Consider the following 20,478-nt stretch of genomic DNA (forward strand, 5'->3'; position numbering starts at 1 on the left):
ACTCTGTTTAGGATGGCCCTATGAAGAGTGTTTCTCAAGTTTAAAGGCAAATGAGAACACATCCTGAGATTTTTCATTCCCTAGAGCTTGTTCATCTCCTCATAGATGACGAATGGATGTCAAGTCTTCCCTCACCATAAAGAAAAATTTATATCCGAATTTCATTGGAGTGAACTGGGTGGTGTTCTGTTTTCTTGTTTTCTTGTTTTTATTTTGGGGGGGGGGGGGTGGCTAGTCCAGTAAAAGCTGGATGTCTTCCTACCGGAGGAGAGGGGAGGATTGTCTGAACAGGCCCGAAAGATGGAACATTTACAGAAATTATCAGTTTTTTAATAATTTTATTGCATTTTTGTATTTCACGGAGTGCTGTTTTTTTAAATGCTAGTATTGTCGTGAACTGCCCCTAACCCACTTACGGGAAGGTTGTGGTCAAGAAGTTAAATAATAAAGTAATTAAATAAATAAATAAAGTCTGCTGAGGGCAGGGAGTGCTGTCCATTCACCATTCACTTTCTAGAATGGCAAAATTATGACTATTTCTCTACAGAGGCAGGGCAGGACCCTGTATACAAATGCGACTCTCTTTTGTGGACCAAGGCTGGAGAAGCCGCCTTTGTCCTCATATCGAGCATCATCTGCCTTGCCTGGCAACGGCGCCAAACATGCAGTGTGGATTGTGGGCTCAGATGATATCATAAAAACGAGCGCCATCTTCTCTAAGGCCCATTATGCACGGCCGCCGAAACGGCGATTTCGGGTCACGTGGAAAACGCGGAGGGGGAAGACGCGACGCATACCGGTTATGCACGGGGCGGGGCGCGACGGCGGCAAAACCCAGAGTAACCGATTATGCACGCGCCGATCCGGGCGCCGCTTCTGGTTGCGCCCCGCTCACCCGGAAGCTGCGCTTTCTTCCGCGTTTCACTGACACGGCTTTTTCGGCGGCATGCACCGAAGCTGCAGCCGGTTGCAGCCGGCTCCGTGCGTTATCCGTGATTTTAGTCGCCGCCATTCCACCCCGAATGTGCGCTAAAACCCCCGTGCATAATGGGTCCAACCGGCACTAGTTAGTTCCTTCTTTCCCCCTGGTATCTGCAATGCACAACTGTTTCATTTTCACAGTCAAAATCTGAATCTGTTGTGTCCTATAACTATGATATTTGACATTCCTCTTTCCCTGTCTTGCTCTTGGTCTGTTTATTTAGAAAGCAGTCGACATGCTGTTGGATAATGAAGATAAAATCTCAGTGAGTATAACTATTTAATTATGCCGGCTGGTGGCCTCTCCTTAATACTCCTGAGCATTAGATATAGGACATTGTCAGAGGCACAGCTTCTTCGTCAATCTGACCCTCCCTCCTTTTTCCCCTTTTTTAGATTGACAAAGTTGTAGAAGAACTGACAAACAGGCCTGAATTGCAACATGTGGTAAATATGGTGGTTCGATGCTTTCTCTTGCAGGCAGCCCGAAGCATAAAACAGATTAATGTATCTGCTTGGTGGTAACAAATTTACTCTCCGATTTCAGCAGCAGATATAACATTAGCAAGGTGCAGAATGCTCTTGTAGCTAAAGCGCAATCCCTAGGATGGGGAGGTTACCCGTTTGGATACCATGATAAATTTATGCTAATGGAGAAATTGCTTCAGACCTCTGGTTTGAGTACAGAAAGGCAGGGTATAAATTTAATTTAAAGTAATAATCACAACATCAGTACAATATATAATGCCGGGGTGGCCAGACTGTGGCTCTCCAGTTGTCCATGAACTACAATTCTCACGAACCACGGTTTGCCACCCCTGATACATTGAAAAAACCCAGGCCACTGTTGCTGCTAAATGTTTTAAAAGTAGTTTGTGCTATCCCTGAATAGTTCACAGCTACCACACTGTCCCTTCTCACAAGAGAAGCTACATTTATAACATTATGAAGCCCCGAACATCTTAGGCCAAGCATTGTAGCCAAGCAACTGGTTCCCCCGTGGCTGTTGTGTTATGGTCTGTGAGAGCATCAGGTTGGAACAGCTGGAGCACAGAAAGAAGTATCCTTACAAGCTCAGCACTCCTAATTATGGTATAGATAATTTGAGTATCAGTACAATCCAAGTCTCAGCATATTTCCGTAATGTTAGACGTAACTGTTTGGGAGGGCTTTTGTGGACACAGACCGATAGAGACATTATCTCAGCATATTCCAGATACCAAGACTACGTTTGCCAAAGGGGCAGGATCAGGCAACTTGCACGCTTGCAGATGCCCCCAACCCAGGCTCTCTCCCCATACTCCTTGGCTTGTTTGCTACCCATTTCAGAGCTCCAGAGGGAAAAAAAATAATTAAAATGCTGGGATGGGGGAGAAATGACTAGTGTGCTGTGGGTGAGTTGGCAGAAAGGCTAACCGCTCCTTTCTCACCCACTGATTCTCATCTGCTCATATCCTCCAAGGCAGGGGTGGGCAAACTGTGGCCCTCCAGGTGTCCATGGACTACAATTCCCATGAGCCCCTGCCAGCAAATGCTGGCAGGGGCTCATGGGAATTGTAGTCCATGGATACCTGGAGGGCCACAGTTTGCCCACCCCTGCTCCAAGAGATAAATAGGGGCAGGAAGCTCGTATTTCTCTCGTATAGATTAATTTTATCCTAAAACAGTAATGATATTTGAACCCAGTCACTTTTATATTGTTGGAGGATTTATCCTTTTTTTAGTACTTGCCCTTTAGCCCTTCAGATAAGACAGAGCTTCAGCGGTTAGAAATATACCCGACTGGAAAGGGGTTGTCAGTTCAAACAAGTGTATGGATTCTAACTTTATGCTTCCAGTTGATGTAAAGAGCAAAAAGCAGCCACCTCGTGTATGTGGGGAAAGCATCCATGCTAAGCATCTGATTCCAAGCAGAATCATTTGATTGACTGCTTGGAAGAGTTACGGACCACAGCTAACTATGGCATGAGAGTGTTCACAGAAGTGGGCAATAGCTCAGATGGGTCAGGGGTGGTGGACACCTGACACTTGGTAGATGCTAATAACCATTATCTTTTCTGGCTGTTTTGGTAGTATTTGCATAAACTCTTCAAGAGGGACCACCACAAAGGGCAAAATTTCCACGAGAAACAGATCAGCCTCTACGCCGAATACGACCGGCCAAACTTGCTTCCATTTCTCCGAGACAGCACCCACTGCCCGTTAGAAAAGGTAAGGGAAAGATCTGAAAACGTCTCGTTTTTTTTGAAAGTATTTGATTATGTGGCTTTTGTATTGCCTATCTGGAATTCTGTGTTGGCCACTCTATGGGTAATGCTACCCTCTGCTGGAAAAAAGTCAGAACTGCATCCTCCTTATAGTACTGTAGCAGACCAGGGGTGCTTTCTCAACGGTTCTGGATTGTTCCATACTAACTTTGTTCCAGGCAAAGTTTGCCCCTGTCTGTAGGAGCTATAGCTGCTCCCACCTTTTCACATGAATGGGATGCACATTTCCAAATCTCTGTGTCTAACTGAAAGTTAAATATGCTCAAAAATATTTGGGGTGCACCTTTGTGATGTGTGGTCTTATTCCAAGGTTCTCGTTCTCTCTGCTGTGCTAGAGAGTTGAGCTAGGCTTGGTTATGAGTATGGAAGGAAAGCTTATATTGCTGTCCAACTTTTCTGTAGCATCTTAAGCCATTCTGAGAGCTCTGGATGCCTGGCAGCAGTGAAGCAACAAAAAGCAAGGGCCCTGAGTAGCTCCTGCAGATGATATTTCATTATTATCAATCACATCTTATTATTGTCGTGAACTGCCCCTATCCCACTTACATCTTCATTTCCGATTAGCAACTCTCAGTTCTTCCATTGAAGAACTTGGACTACCGTCATCCATTCAAAGTTGAAAATAAAGTAAGGACTCTTTAGTTAATTTCAGTTAATTGCTTCTTCCTGTGGGAAACTTTCAAACCAACCCAGTCATTCAGACAATATGAGAGATGGATAATTGCCTGTAGCAACCTAGGACTAGGAGTGTGGGAAAAAAAATAGACCTTTTTCAATTCGAAAATTCGGTATTTCCCAAGAATCCCAGATTCAGACACTGGTATGGCATTGAGATTTGGGATTCTTTGAAATCTGTTTGTTTTTTGTTTTTGCTCCAATAGACAAAAAGAAAAAAGAAAAAATGTCAATAATAAAAAAAGCCAGTCTGACACTGGGACCGACTTGACTTATTCTGCAACATGGCTTAAATGTCACTGCAGGAGAAGCTGTCCCCAGCATCAGTCTGTGGCGGTAGGGGATGTCTCTCACTGCTGCATGCAGACCTCAGCTGGAGTGTCAGGAACTGAGAGCTTTGCCCTTGCCTCAGCTGGGTCTGGTTCCAGTTTGGCATAGCTGAATGTTTGGGCTGAGCTATACCAATAGCCTATCAGATTCTTGGATCTGTATTTGGCTTAAATAGTACCTGAAAAATACCAGTAAGGACACCCCTACCTAGGACTAGTTCAAATGCTTACACAGGGTACACTACCAGGACTATCCTAGTGTACATGGGAGGAGGAAATCACATGTTTGAATGAATTTCCATATGGAAAGCAGAATATGCCATCTTCCATTTCTGCATCTTCCAACTGGTCCCCGCAAAATGGGGATTCCTGGGTATTCCTCTATGGAAACAGACTTCCTGGAAATCTCTGTTCTTTGGTACCTTTTTGTTTATTATCAATATTAGCTATCAAGTCATTTCTGTACTTCCTTTCGGGGTTGTATATGATGGGAAATAGAAAAGAACAGAGGATTTTGCTTGAAAAATTCATTTGGGGTGGAGAAGAATGCAAAAATTATGCAAAACACATAAGTAGGGGAAGGATTGTGGCTCAGTGGGAAAGTCTCTGCTTTGCATATAGAAGGTTCCAGGTTCAGTCCCTGTTATCTACAGTTAAAAGGTTGATATGAAAGACCTCAGCTTGAGACCCTGGAGAGCTGCTTCCAGTCTGAGTAGGCAATACTGGCCTTGATAGACCAACCGTCTGACTCAGCAGAAGACAGCTTCATGTGTATTCCTGTGAATTGGCCATCAAATATACACACAGCTGTGACCCATGGCCAGTCCTGGCTTTGTAACAACTATACGTAGATGATGTATGCATTCCTGAAAACATTTTCCCCTCTTCCCTTTGAATTGTACGTTTAAAACATCTTTGGTGTGCACCTAAGAATGTAATATGGGAAGAGGCCCCCAAGAATGTGAGCAAAAATGTATTTGCCAGATGTTTACTGAGCCTTGAAATGTAAAGCCCCTGCAGCTTTCGGATTAAGACATTCAAAGTTATAAGGACTCACCTTTTGGTTAGTTTTAATTTACAGGAGCCTTAAAGCTTTACCGTTCTGACTCCAAGAGCGACCCATCTTAATAGAAAAGCATTTAGGGCTTTGTAATACTTAAAAATATCATTGAAGGTTGGTCTATAGTGAACTCGCTGTCTTATTAAGTTTCTGTGTTTGAAATTTCAGGCTCTTGAAATCTGCCAGCAAAGAAACTTTGTAGAAGAAACTGTTTATCTTTTGAGTAAGTAACTACATTTTTGATGAATGCATTTTCACCAATCTCTGTTGGCCCCTGCCTGTGGATTCTCCTGTGTTCCCTTAGCCCAGGGCAACTGATGGCCCGATCCACAGCAGGCCCGAGGGGGGGGGGTTTCTGCCCAGCAGCTGTGTCATGTGGAAGTGGTGATTAGCCCTGTTTCCATGTAACTGCCCTCTCTGCCTTTTTCACTTGTGCAGAATTGGCCTAAGAAAGGCTAAGTCAGTCAGGGAGTTCCAGAGCTGACCCTCTGTCTAATACACCACACTAGGTTAACCTCAGTGTGAAAAGAGGTGAGGTTCTGCCAGCTGCCAAGGATATATCTCACTGTACTCTTGCTACTTAAACACAGGTGTGAACTGAGGCATCCTAAAATCCTGGTTTTGATCCTGCCAGGCCCTTCAGGTCAAACCTTGCATGGAAATTCTGAGTAAATGTACAGATCCTAACTCAGCTGTATCTCATGCATTATTTTCAGTCTTGTCTTTTGTTTAAAATTCATGTTTTTAGTTTAGAGGCAGTCTCTGTACTGCAGCCCTAGAACTTCAGATCCCTTGGAGGGCAGTGCAGGAGGACAAGTGAATAATGCTTCACTGCACAACTATCATCAGTCCATATATGCCCAAATTGCAGTTCCACTCTGGAAGGAGGTAGGGCTACCCTTGGAATCCTGGTCTTCTGCAATGGGGCATAAATACATGTCCATAATTCAAACATTTCTTTGCTTATTTAACTTTGAAAAAATGAGAAACAAGGCATGTTTTTGGAAGTCTGAATCAAGATGCTTTCAGCTGAGCCTGCATCGAACAGGGGGTTGGACTAGACAGCTTGTATGGTCCCTTCCAATTCTATGATTCTAAGATGTAACTATTTACAGCGCATGAACTGGCAGAATTGTTATGGAGAGGTCATTCCTTGGCAAATCTTGAGTTTCCTTTGTCTTTCCAGGCAGAATGGGCAACAGCCGGAGTGCCCTGAAGATGATAATGGAGGAGCTGAATGATGTCGATAAGGCCATTGAATTTGCCAAGGAACAAGACGATGCGGAACTTTGGGAAGACCTCATCTTGTATTCCATTGACAAACCACGTAAGAGTGGCCTTCAGTGGCTTTGCACGGTGCATGTGAGTGGGTGAAAAAGAGGTTCTACCCCAGCGTGAGGAGCAGGGAGAGTCAAACAGAGTGGCAGGGCAGCCCTCAAGGCAGCAGCCGGGGAGAAGGACGAGGAGCCGCGGTCCTGTACCGACTGATCCACAGACCGGTACCGGTCCTCGGATCAGGGGTTAGGGACCACTGCTTTACACAATCGCTGAACCCATCTGCATTCCTCAAAATGAGAATTGGTCTCAGTGTGTTTTCCATTTTGTGGGGGGTTGGGGATGGGGAGGTGGGCAGGGAAGTTTTTGTGTGATAAACTACAATCAGCAAGCTGTTGGTCTGCTCTAGCCGTTTGCTGAGGTTTTATGATGTCACGGAATTTTCATCAACATTCTGGTGGGAAAACTCTGTAGGACTTTCAGCATTACAGGAGGAGCAGTTGTTCAGCAGCGGAAGCAGCTGCCTAGGGTGGTGGAGAACTCCCCCTCACTGGCAGTCTTCAAGCAGTGGCTGGATGAACCCTTGTTAGGGGTGATTTAGGCTGATCCAGCAGTGAGCTGGGGTTGAACTAGATGGTCTGGGTGGCCCCTTCCAGCTCTATGGTTCTAAACATTTCTACTGTCAAGGGCATCTGTTGGACCTTCAGAAGGTCCCAGGTTCAATCCCTGGCATCTCCACTGAAAAGGATCAAGGTGGGGGTGATGTAAAAGCCCCCTGGCCGAGACCCTGGAAATCCACTGCCAGCTACAGTAGACATACTGACCTTCATGGCCCAAGGATTTGACTCAATACAAGGCAGCTTCAGGTGTTCAATGTATTCGCCTCTCTCTCTCATTTTTACAAGAGCAGTTGCAGCAGAAGATCTGCCTTAGAGCAGGGGTAGTCAACCTGTGGTCCTCCAGATGTTCATGGACTACAATTCCCATGAGCCCCTGCCAGCGTTTGCTGGCAGGGGCTCATGTGCATTGTAGTCCATGGACATCTGGAGGACCACAGGTTGACTACCCCTGCCTTAGAGGATTGATTTCTCTCAACAGTCAGTCTGGTGTTTCATTTCTAGCTTTGGCATGCACTTCTGAATGAGCCCCCTTCTCTCTGCAGCTTTTATCACTGGCTTGTTAAATAACATTGGGACACATGTTGATCCTATCCTCCTGATCCATCGCATAAAAGAAGGAATGGAGATTCCAAATTTAAGGGACTCCTTGGTCAAAATACTCCAGGATTACAATTTACAGGTAAACTTCCCTGGTTGTTACTGCCTTGTTCTGTCTATTCCTCCCCTTCCAGTTTGGTCAGACAACCTGAAAGAAAGGAAACAATCCAATGATTTCTAGGACTCAGTGTCTTGTCATTATGATTTTTTTATGTTTACGTGGCTTAATTGACCATGGTCTGATATCCCCTTTGTAGACCACCTTTCTCACTGAGACACGAGGAGGATTGCACAGTGTAAGTCGATACAGCTCACAGAATGGGACATCCAATAAAAAGTGCGGCGTGGTTTGGATTGCAGAAATCCCAACCAAATGACAAGCATTATCGTAACGTGTTATACAATGCAGGAATTACATAGTAGGATCTTTGTAGCTGGTAGGCTGTTCTTGCTTTGTGCTCACTTTCTGATTCACATAACTCAAAAGCCTTTTGTGGAGGCCATATTTCCCACTTCGAGGAAGTAGAGCTGCTGGCTGAGATACCAAGCTGTATCTCATGAGAAATTTCTAACAGAAGGTGTGCATGGGTGTGATGCTCCTGATCTGCTTAGACCTTCAACTTTGTTGGAGGGGGGTCCCCCAATCCTGGACCAATTTTTCAGGGAATAATTTTGGGTTGCCACAATGGAGGGCAGGCAAAGACTGCAGCACTGACAGAAATTGGGGAATCCCAGCCACTGATTTGCTCCAGGCCAGTGCACCAAATTCCTCACACAAAGTTCATCTTATCAACTTGACAGCAAGAATCTAAACTGGTCTTGCTTTGTAGCTGAAGACATTGCTGAGGTAAATTTGGCTACAGTTACCCTGTGGGTTTCATGACGGTAGAGATTTGAACCTGCGTCTCTCAGATCCCAGTCCTGGACTCTATCCACTACATGAAGACAGCTTTCCAGATGCAGATAATGTAATGAGAGAGTGCTAACTGCCAAAAAATTTCCAATCTGCCATTTATCCTCCACATAATATGACCGTGGCCAGATTCCAGACCAGCAATCAGCAACTTGGTAGCTACAGCTGCGTGTTACACAATGTTCATTTGAAGAAGATTCTTAAGTGGTTCTGAGCCTTTTGGCAGGTACTGCACCCCCTCTTGTTGTGACATTTCACAATTGGTTGGTCCGATTTGTTGGAAATCTGTGGTAATTTTCACTGGCAGAAGGCATTTCCAGTAGAAGAATTTCTGTGTGGGATTCCTTCGTACACATTTCCAGTAGAAGAATTTGCATGTGGGATTCCCTGACACATTCCCTCAAGTCCAAAATGCCTTCTGAAATGCTTCACTTAGGTCTCCAGAGACCTCCAAGCACAGTATGAAGGAGTCCAGGACTCCTTCATGTCAAGGAGTTCAGAACTGACCCCATGGATTCCCAGAGCAGGTATGCACACGAAATGAATGCAACTCAAGTTCCCTGGGGTTGGGCAATAAGAATTCTAGGCAAGTGATCTCAGAAGTACAGAGCCACATTTTTCAGATGTTCAACCTCCAGAGACCACTGACTGCATCAGTATGTGCAGCCAAGCCCTTGTTAATTTTTAGCAGGCACTGTGATCTCAGCATTGACCAAGCCTGTAGGCTGCAATCTGCATTGCTCAAGGTAGCCAAGCAGTCTTTCAGGGAACCTTTCCCACCATGACAGATCTTCAGAAAGTCCTGATCAGCTCACCAGGTTCCCCAGAACACAGTTTCAGAAGTCCTGAGAAGAGGAATTCTCCTGGTCCTAACCCTAGTCATGAGCTTTGGAGATGTCCTGCGTCAAGCACAATTGCAAGGACCGGCATGGTGCAGTGATTAGAGTTCCACTCGAGGATGTGGGAGAGACCCAGCTTTGAATCCCTGCTGTGTCATAGAAGTTCACCAGGATAGCATATTCCAATCACTCTCTCACAGGCTCAGCGTGAGTCTAAAATGGAGGAAGGGAGAATGGTGTTGTAAGCAGCTTTATTCCCTTGGGATGAAAAGTAGGGTATAAATGCCTAAATAAAATTTCACCTTCTCAACATAGCTTATTCCTTGACTAAAGGTTGACCCTCCCCCCACGACCCCACCCACTCTCATTAAAAACTACTTTAAGACACATTGAAGTCTCTGACGGAAGGAGCTGTAGGTCATGCAAGCTCATCCCCCGAAAATCTGGTTGATCTCTAAGCTGCTAGTGGACTCGAATCTGGCTATTCTGATGCACACCAAAATGGCTGCTCATTGAAGCCCCACTGAGAAGTTCCCCAAGCTTCAGGTGGTCGGCTCATCCCTGCTTCACTGTGAGTAGAATCCGGGGCTTCCTCCCAGAGTTTTAGCTGTGCCCATATCTGTCTCACACGTCTCCATCTTATCCAAAATATGACCAGGGCCAATAACCAGAGCAGCAGTGGTTGAGGTCATTCCGATTTTGCATCCCACATGATACTCCGATGTGTTTTGCTGGAAGCGTCATGCTTCCGGAGTGCGCCACTGTTTAGAGGCATCAGAGCGAAGATGTCTAAAGAGTAATTCCGTGGTCGTCACTGGTGGGCATGATTTAAGCCCCTCTAACAATGGCTGTGCTGCCGAGAGAGGAAAGTGTCCCAATATTCATGGCAGGCAAGGCGGAGTCGCCTGTCTGGCATCAAGCAGGGGGTAAGTTAGAGCCGCATTCTGAAAAGTGCTTGTATTTTATGTCTCGCTCTTCAATTAGATGCATATTAAATCATAAATAAAGGAGACCGCTGACGGCTGCGGTTTAATTTATGTCACCGTAAAAAGGGTGCATTCTCTTAAACCAGAGCCACCCGTGCATCAAAAGTGACACATGCCTCGGAGCCCTGTTTAGCTAGCGGAGGATAAATGGCCGCTCCTCCAGCAGTGTTTCCTTATTACTGTTAAATCACAAACGGAGCTCTGACAAGCCTGCCCGGATGAGTGAGATTACATTGAAATTTAGGCAATAAAACAGTAATTTCCTAATTTCGAATCCTGACACACACATTTCATGTACTCTCTTTTCTGAGCAGCCATGCTTTCCAGAGTATATAGGGACCAAATCAATATATATGTATTCCCCCCTCCCCCCACCCCCCGCCCCGGGTTTTCTGAATTTCCAAAGCCAGGGCAGAATATAAATCCCAGAATAAAAAATAAATAAATAAAAATATTTACATGCTTTGCTTTTGTGCACAGATGTTTTTTTTTTTTTAATGTATCCGGAGTCAAGTCCTGAATATCCAGATTGGCAACTTGGTTCTGTTTTGCAAGTCAACAGCGCCGTCAACACACGAGGCTTCGGCCCTCCCTGATGCTCTGGCTCTCCTGCCAGCTAATTCTTGCCCCTTCTGTTGCCAGCCGCTAATTTTGTGATACTTTTCTGAATTGGGGAAAATCTGCCAGTTAATTTCAGTATGCTTTCTGTCTCTCTCTCAAATATGTATTCCCACGGAGGGAGCCAAAGAGGCTTACAACAACAACAACAACAAAAAGGGGGGGACAATTTAAATAAAGCAAAAACAATCCACTTTATTTATGTACTACTTTTCTCCCCACTGGGGACTCCAAGCAGGCTTCAAGGAACCCCAGAAGTGGTGTGATTGGTTAGGATATGGTTGGGGAGCATAGCTGTATACACGCCCACTTAGGGTCCCTCCCCTTCCCACCCACCTCCAGGCCCATCATTGGCCATTTGAGGAGGTGGGGCAGGTAAATATGACCATATATCGTCATATCACCTGATGAATGTTTAACAATTTTTTAAAAAACATGTAAAACTTCACTAACTCCCACCCATTTGGGAAACCCAAGGCCATCAAGAAACCCCAGGTTTCATGAAACCCTGGTTGAGAAAACTTGGATTAGGCAGAGCCCCAAATGAGTTGTGCCTGTAAGGGAGGGAGTCTTCTGCATTTTCAGTCCACAGCATGCAAATTTTGAGTGAACTTCATAGCATTATACTCCAATTGAGGTCCCAAATCCCACCCACTTCCAGCCCCCCCACCCCCAAAATCTCCAGTCATTTCCCAACCTAGAGCTGGCAACCCTACTTAGCAGTGTATTTTTGGAGTGGTTTCTGGCCATTTCCTTATGAGATCTTTATTACTTTAGTTTCAGAGGGTAGCCAAGTTCTTTCAAATGCCCCTCCAACCTTCTGACTGGGATAAAAGAACTCAGAGATCTCCATTCCTATTTGTAACTAACAAAACAAACTTTGACTCTGAAAGCTTATACTCCCAAAATCTTCTTGGTCTGTACTCAACTCAAATCTAGTTCTGATTAGTTCATCCATATATATGGGCACTGAAGGAAGTAAAGTACATTTAAGGGGAAACTGTGGCTTAGCAACTAGTAAAATATAATAATCTGTTGCAGTTGTCTTTCAGACTTTGTGTTGACTGCTAGAGGGCAAATTTTCCTGTTGAGAAAGATGACAAAGCTCTTAATTGCTTGGGACAGAGCTGTATTGCACTAGGGAATATAGTCAGTCAGGGGAGATGGGTGGAAATCTTCACAATAGAGAAAGCTGTTAAAAATGTATAAAACGGAAGCCCTACACCGCGTTATAAAAATAGATCACATATATTATATGAAGTATATATATTAAAAGCATAGAATTGTGGCGTGTATTCAGCTAATCAGAACTGGAAAATACTCAGAAAATACCTTATTGGTATTTTGGGGGAATTAATTCAACCAGCTGTTGTTCTTCTATCCAAAAAGACTAATCCTGAAAATGTCCAGGATTTTTTGGGCTGCAGCTCTCCATCACTTTAAATGCCTTTGGAGTGAACTCTCTGCTTGGAGAAGGTATTTAAAAGAACTGCTAGCCCTTTAAGTGCCTTTGGAATTCACTCATGCCACTGTGACTTACAAAAGGGATTTAAACTGACCGTATTCCCTTTAAAGTTTAAATACCGTTTCCCCCCTTCATTGGAAACAATGGGGGATGGGGCACCTTTTAGAACTCATAGGATTGGATCCCCTGGTCCAATCTTTTTGAAACTTGGGAGTTTTTTTTTCCAGGAGAGGCACCAACAGCTATGCTGCAAATTTGTTGCCTCTACCTCAAAAGACACGCCCATCCCTCTGTTAACTGTTACCCCTGGTCTGATTCATTATTTTGACTATAATGATCCACATAGGCTATAATGGAGTTGAAATAATTCGGCATTCTCAAATATTACAGAATCTGAATATCAGGAAATACCAGTATTTTTCAGGTTCTATATACCCAAAATACTAGGTCTTTTTTGCATACCCTTAGTATAGAATAAAATAGATTTTGCTTTATGCACACAGATAGTTTCTATAAGTGATGCTTTTGGTTTGGGAAAGTGTGGCCCTTTCCTTCCTACAGCTGCTGGAGTGAGAGCTGAACAGTATGTTAGGCCATTTTCTATGTATCTCTGTGTTTTGCAGTTGATCATGGATAAACAAACTGGAAATTTGCCTTAATTGTTAAGTGACTTGTCTCCAAAGATTATCAAACTGCAGCTCCTCGTGAGTTTTCTTTTTGTTCTTTCTTTTCTTTGTCTAATTTCTCATTTTTACTTTCGTGGTCTTCCCCAAAACAAACGTTCAACTTTTCAAGGAATGTTAAAGTGGAACAATCCTGTTCCATGTGAACAGAATCAAAGCTTGCTATACGTTACACTTCAGAGTCTTGTGTCCTCTGAGGCCAGCGGTAACAAGTCACGATAAATATGGGGCTTGTTTCCATAGCTGCAAGTTACAGGGGAGAAGGAGAAGAACTCGCCACTGGCTTGCCATTTTTGGTGGCAGTGCTGAGTGTCATTGTAGCCAGATACTCCCTAAATGCCACATTTAAGGAGACAGGCATAACATTTTGTTGTGATAGGTGAGACACTCACTCAGCCGTTCAGTCCTTTATTTTCCCACTTATGTTCAGTTATCCAATTAAGCTTCAGAAAGAAAAGGTAGGCTCCTGGGTAGATTCTTCTTGCACTTTCATTATGTTTCCCAGTAGTTAGAATTATGTGCTGTCGTCAAAGGTTCATTATGTTGTTCAAGGTAATTTATTCATAGAGATTGAATATTTCTTAGATTTTTCCTCTTCTTGTTTAGTTGCTGTATATTATTCGTAGCCTTTGGATTGCTAGGTAAAGGAGTCTAATTTAGTCTTGTGCAAAATTTCTTGACAACATTGCCTCAGCCTTTTTCATGCAGAATATATTTTGCTCTGGAAGCAATCTTCTTTAAATAGTTTTTGTGAATCTTTTCACTGGTTGCGGGAAGGGCCTCTGAAGTTTTTTAAAGTTTCATTTCTGAACCATTGAACTAGTTTTCAAAAGGACAGCTAGTAATGCTAAACGTTATGCTTACCATGCAAGTATGAGTGAGATATCTTTATACATAAATTGGGACCTGAATTTGCCTTAATTAGATTGCACTGTACCTCTGCAGAAAGGTCTCATCCTGCTGTCCAGCCAGACAGCACCCAGGCATTCCAATCTCTTCCAAAAGGTACTTAATCAATGGATCAAGAAGAAATTAATTATTTTTCTACGCATCGGAAGCTATAAATGCCTGGAGTGCTAGAGCGATCGCTTCTTTAATTCATCACAAGTATTAAATTTCCCGGAGTACTAATTGAATATTTGCTTTCTTAATGGATGAATCAGCTAAATGACCAGTGGTTGTGTTTTGGAAGACTACATATGGTTCATTTTCTGTAGTTTTGGTCACTTTAGATTATATTAACAAGCCATGTGTGTTCATGTGGTGCATGCAGAAGGATTGCTCTTGAACACTGTGATCAAGAAAATAGCCTTTGGAAACTTACTGTAAAATAAGAGCCCATGGATTTTGGCAGTAACCTCAGAGATGTCTCAGTGAGAGTAGCTCAGTTTGGGATAACATTAAAGTAACTGTTCCCAGCAGTCCTAGCCAAGGTTGCACAACAATTACTCATGTACTTTTAATCACAAAATATTCTTTACGAACCTCCAGAATGAGCAATTGACAGGACAGCTTTGCTGGTAAGGCCTGCATTGTACAAAATCTGACAGAAAGTGCAATTGGGAACGGAAGCCAGATGAGATGCTGATACAGGATTATATTCTTCCATATCTTAGATCTTGCTTCGGGAGGGATGCAAGAAGATCCTTGTTGCTGACTCGCTGTCCTTGCTGAAAAAGATGCACCGCACCCAAATGAGAGGGGTCCCCGTGGATGGTATGTATAACATGCCTTTGCAGATTGCTAACGCAAAACAGTTTGCAATATAAACCTTACACCAGCCATTAGAGAGAGGAGAGAGGAGTCATGGCTCAGTGGCAGAGCACCTGATTTGTACGAAGGAGGTCCCAGGCTCAATCCCTGGTATCTCCAGTAACAAAAAGGATTGGGTATCAGGTGATGTGAAATATCCCTTCCTGAGACCCTGGAGAGCTGCTGTCAGTCAGAGTAGACAGATCTGACCTTGATGCGCCAAAAACTGGACTTGCATCAAGACACCTTCATGAGTTCATGTGAGCTGAGTGGATCCTTTCCCTAGCTTTAAAGGAGAAAGGCGGCATGGTGGAGATCTCGGGAGCTAAGCAGGATCGGTCAGTACTTGGACGGGAGACCACTGCAAAGGAAGACTCTGCAAAGGAAGGCAATGTCCACCAGCTCTGCTTCTCCCTTGTCTTGAACACTCCTTGCTGGAGTTGCCATGTCAGCTCTCTCTCTCTCGGCCTAGAGGGTATAGAGGGAAAACTGAGCTCCTTGGAGGAAAGGTCGGGTTTAAAATGTCCGAAATAACTAAGTGAGTCCTGCAATCCATGTGTTCCCTTTAAGGAGCTACAAGACGTTTTTGTGTTTTTAGTAGAACATCTCCCCCACACGGCAATGATGTTGGGTTGCTTAACCTATAGAATAATTATTGTGGAGGATTTGATTTATTAAATTTATTCATTTTTGAGATTTCTAACCCGCCTCTCTCCAGTGTTGGTCTTGGGGCGGGGTACATCAGTAAAATGCAAAATACAATAAACATAGAAATCTAGATAAAATCCAAAAAATTTGTAATGGTAATCATTAACTCCTCCTCTCAAGGAGCCCCAGCTAATGGTTCACAGTGCCCAAATCCTGATCTCAGTATTGAGGACCAACTACAATAGGAGACAGATGGCAAGGTGTTATTTTAAAAATTCATGCCACTTTTAATTTTCTCTTTTTCTTGCAGAGGAGAGTATCTGTGAGGCATGTCTTTCTCCGATACTGCCTACAAGTAGGTTTATTTTATAGGGAAATAATATTACTGGGGTGGGGGAAAGATGATCCCATGGCTGACACTATTTTGGGGGGCCAGATATTCCCCCATTAAAACCCATATGCTATTTGGATTTGGTAAAGAATCAGAAATACCTAGGTTTTTTTGGCTACATGAATCTGAGGCATGAGATTCTACAGTGTCTGAGTGGAGAAAGACCAGTGGCTTCTAATCTGGAGAACTGGGTTTGATGCCCCACTCCTCCTCCATGTGCTGCCAGCTGGGTGACCTTGGGCCAGTCACAGTTCTCTCAGAGCTCTCTTAGCCCCACCTCCTTCACAGGGTGCCTGTTGTGGGGAGAGATGGGGAAGGTGATTGTAAGCCACTTTGAGACTCCTTCTGGTAGTGAAAAGCAGGGTATAAAAACATTTATTTATTTATTATATTTATATACTGCTCTCCCCGAAGGCTTAGGGTGGTTCACATAAAACAGAACAATGCAGATAACTTAGATTAACAATAATGAAGTGAAACAACAAGCAAGATGGAACAATAGAAGAATGTGGGAAAGTCTTACATCATCCATGCTTACAAGTGTCAGTGAATTCAATAATCTAATTATTATTATTCATTAACTCCAGGTATCCAATGGTCCCGAAAAATCCCGAATATTTCAGGCTCGTCCATTTCCATTGCTGAAAAACTGTTTTAACTTGTAGCCATCTGATTCCCACCCACCCTGGCTTGGATTACCCAAATGCATACCCCTATTTCTGACTTTCTCCATGGCAGACTGGTTGTGGGACATGGATTAAGACTTTGAGGGGGAAGGGAGATGTAGAAAACAGTGGGTCCAAAGGCTCCCTACCAGTTTGGGGGAAGATTCTCTCTTAGTGATCGGTGGTCTTTGGATCCAACTCTGCTGCTTTTCTGTGTATGTAAAGGTAAAGGTAAAGGTATCCTCTGTGCAAGCACGGGGTCATGTCTGACCCTTGGGGTGATGCCCTCTAGCGTTTTCATGGCAGACTCAATACGGGGTGGGTTGCCACTGCCTTCCCCAGTCATTACCGTTTAGCCCCCAGCAAGCTGGGTAGTCATTTTACCAACCTCGGAAGGATGGCTGAGTCAACCTTGAGCCAGCTGCTGGGATCGAACTCCCAGCCTCATGGGCAGAGCTTCAGACTGCATGTCTGCTGCCTTACCACTCTGCGTCACAAGAGGCTCTTCTGTGTATGTAGCACGGTACAATTAAAAAGCCAAGGAAAGTCTGTAAACGTAGCTGGAACCAATGTTTGGGCTGAAATCCCTGACGTGCCCAACTAAGCCAGTCACCTTGAGCGAGACCAGCAGCATTTACGCTCAGAGGGGAGTTGTGATTATAGCCCTCTTTCACAGAGTACCAACGTGGCCCTCCATGCTCATCATTGGTTGGAAGGTCAATTCTTTCTTTCCTTTTATTTTTTCTCCTGGGCACTCATTCTATCCGGTCCAGCAGTGAAAAATGCAGTGTGCGATGGTTTTTTAAGAGCAGAGAAGCATTAAAGCTTTAATATAGGCAATGTAGGACAGTGGGAGACCGACACAGGGAAGCAGGAAATGTTTAAAAGCCATTTAAGTGTGACTTGTGAAACGCTCCTGTGTGCAAATCTGAGAATGTCTTCATAGGCAGCTATCTAATAAGGGGCCCTACGCTGATGTGGTGGCCCCTTTGATGAGTGTTCTTTTTATAGCCTTCCCTCATGCTAACGTGTTCTGTATTCCTCCCCTCCCTCCCCCATTCCTTTGCCAGATGCATCCGAAGCCTTCCGAGTCACCGTGTTTCACTGCAGGCACATGTTCCACAAAGAGTGCATCCCTGAACCTAGCACAGTAAGGGCCCAACTTAATCTCTGCAGATTCCTGAAATTACCTTAGTCAAAGACAAAAGGACAAATCAGGTGCCTTTTTGCTTGTTTGCTTTTTGCCATCCACTGAGAAGGGCATCTGTTTACGGAAGATTATAAAATAATTATAGTCATTGTTGCTAACGGGATCTCAGGGAGTGCGTACAGCAACTGCCGTAAGCGCATCTGAAATACCCCCCCCCCCTTTACCTTTGCACCCCACAAGTTTGAAAAGCGGCTTTCATTATCCAGAAATCCTGCGGCTTCCATTGAATTGAAGCAAAAGGGTAAGCTCAAAGAGAAACATGGCACTTGGCTCTGCATAAAAAGTAAACATTGCAGCCTCCGGAAGGGCAACCTTATTGTTAGCTTTTGCGGCCGGCTGTCTTTATTGGTACGGTCTCAATGAGTTGCCCTCCTGTGTAGGGACAATTTTAAAGTCTGCGATGGACCCAGCTGTGAGTTTCCTGAAGGTCTGTGGCTGGAAGAGGAAATCAGTGACACACACAGACACCCTTTTTCTTCCCTTACAAAAATCTTGGTTTGTTCCTTTCTCTGGAATAAATTTTAATAATACATTATAATGGCCAGGCACATGTAGACAAGAGAATCCCTGGTGATAAAAGGGCAACAATGAAATCAGTGCATCATCAGCCGATGTATCACCGCTGTGCGGTTTTCGCAGATCACAACTGCCGGTTTTACTTGAACCACAATCATTGGAGGGGTAGAAGGGAGATCCACTTTGCATACAAATTTCTGCCCTGATTACCGTTTCTCCCCCTCTCTTGCCCCCCACAAAATTCTGTGCAATGCTTTGGACCACTACCTTAGAACAGAGGTAGTCAACCTGTGATCCTCCAGATGTCCATGGACTACAATTCCCATGAGCTCCTGCCAGGGCTCATGGGAATTGTAGTCCATGAACATCTGGAGGACCACAGGTTGACTACCCCTGCCTTAGCACATAGCTGAGTCCATGTACAGGTGTCTCGGTCCCGACGTGACTGGAAGTGAGAGCGCAGTGCTGTGATTCTGCTCTAAGTGTCTTCCTTGCCCCATAAATCCCTGCTCAACAACACGGCTGTAGCTTTTATTAATAACATTTTGCTCTAAGCCAGTTATTTTATGCTGGGCAAGATGTTTATTCTCCTCTCAGGCGTTTAAAAATTCATGATTCCCCGCTTCTGCTTGGCGAGCGTTGGCTGCCGACTCACAGCACTCATCCTGTTCTGCTTAACTTCCAGCTCTCTTTGGTGAAGTTCTGCAACATCTGCAGCGCCAAGCACCGAGGGCCAGGCAGCGCCATCCTGGAGATGAAGAAATGACCGCCCCCAGCATGCCGAGGACCCCCTTCCTGTGTGTCTGTGTGTCTGTTTCGCTGCAGCACAGGGGTCCTGCTGCATTGCTAATGGCTGTATCTGTTTCATTCTGGCTGGGGACGTGTAGGCCAGAGAATCTTTCAGTCATCCAGACCACTGATATTTCCTCTCTGGACCCCTGGCGATAAAAAAGCAAAAAAGAAACCAGTGTATCATCAGCTGATGTATTACCATTGCGTAGTTCAGAGTTGGTTGCCTGTATCTTTGTCTCAGCAATGAAAACCATTAAACCTAATTGCAAAATATCTTTGGGGTGTTCTGTTTACGAGAGGGCATCCGGTATGAAAATTCACATTGGAGAATACTGTTCGGCCTTCGTGCATTCAGGAGCATCAGGGCTCTCACTAACTGTGTCTTATGGATCTACTGCCGTTGTTATCCCACCCATTCAAACAGCAAAAGCCTCCATTTTGCCCTCACCAACCCTAGGAGGTAGGCAGAGCTGGAAGAAAGTGACCGTCTGAAGATCTCCCTGTGAGATCCATGGTTGACTGCATATTTGAACCTCGTTCTCTCCTGTCCCAGTCCAGCACTCTGTCTACACCGTTCCTAACATCCTCACCCAATCTGTCTTTGTGGATGCCTTAGCCACCTTCTGGGAACATATGGGGAGTTGCAAAAAACATCTAAGACAGGGCTAGTCAACCTGTGGTCCTCCCGATGTCCATGGACTACAATTCCCATGAGCCCCTGCCAGCAACCGCTGGCAGGGGCTCATGGGAATTGTAGTCCATGGACATCTGGAAGACCACAGGTTGACTAGCCCTGATCTAAGATGCAACTCATGCCAGGGACTAATAGCAGCAATGGAAGCCCCCTAATTGATCAGCATCTGGTTTCCAGTTGTGGGCAGCCAGATGTCTCTGGAAAGACTTGAAGGCCTCCCACTGCTCTCCCTAGCATTTGGCACACAGTGGTATATCACTCTCAGGATTTAGAGCTGCCCCATAGCTATCATGGGTGTCCTTCCTGGCAAGGAAAACGTTTGCATTTAAATGCAAAAGGTATTCCCTTGAATTCTCAGACTTTCCCCTGCATATACCTTGTAATTGCTTACAGGGATTGAAGGAGTGTCAAGAACAAGGAATCTGATAGTCTGTGCAACCAGAGACAGCAGCTGAGCCTGTGGCTTAAGACAGCGCAGAAGGTAAGAGGAGAATGCAGGCAA

General features: G+C 44.6%; 1 protein-coding gene across 2 annotated transcripts in view; it reads left to right on the plus strand.

The window, feature by feature from the left end:
- VPS41 (VPS41 subunit of HOPS complex) overlaps positions 1-19,555 on the plus strand; it is a 117,834-nt gene extending 98,279 nt beyond the window's left edge. For both annotated transcript variants that reach the window (XM_077303547.1, XM_077303548.1), the window contains exons 20-29: positions 1,206-1,247; positions 1,378-1,428; positions 3,055-3,192; positions 5,481-5,535; positions 6,499-6,639; positions 7,750-7,886; positions 14,925-15,024; positions 16,019-16,063; positions 17,835-17,914; positions 19,176-19,555. In XM_077303547.1, the coding sequence (XP_077159662.1) occupies positions 1,206-1,247; positions 1,378-1,428; positions 3,055-3,192; positions 5,481-5,535; positions 6,499-6,639; positions 7,750-7,886; positions 14,925-15,024; positions 16,019-16,063; positions 17,835-17,914; positions 19,176-19,256 (870 nt within the window). In that variant the 3' untranslated portion in view covers positions 19,257-19,555. The remainder of the gene's footprint in view (positions 1-1,205; positions 1,248-1,377; positions 1,429-3,054; positions 3,193-5,480; positions 5,536-6,498; positions 6,640-7,749; positions 7,887-14,924; positions 15,025-16,018; positions 16,064-17,834; positions 17,915-19,175) is intronic.
- Positions 19,556-20,478: the final 923 nt, after the last annotated feature.

Source organism: Paroedura picta, chromosome 11 (assembly GCF_049243985.1).
Source record: "Paroedura picta isolate Pp20150507F chromosome 11, Ppicta_v3.0, whole genome shotgun sequence".
In the NCBI taxonomy this organism is placed as follows: Eukaryota; Metazoa; Chordata; class Lepidosauria; order Squamata; family Gekkonidae; genus Paroedura; species Paroedura picta.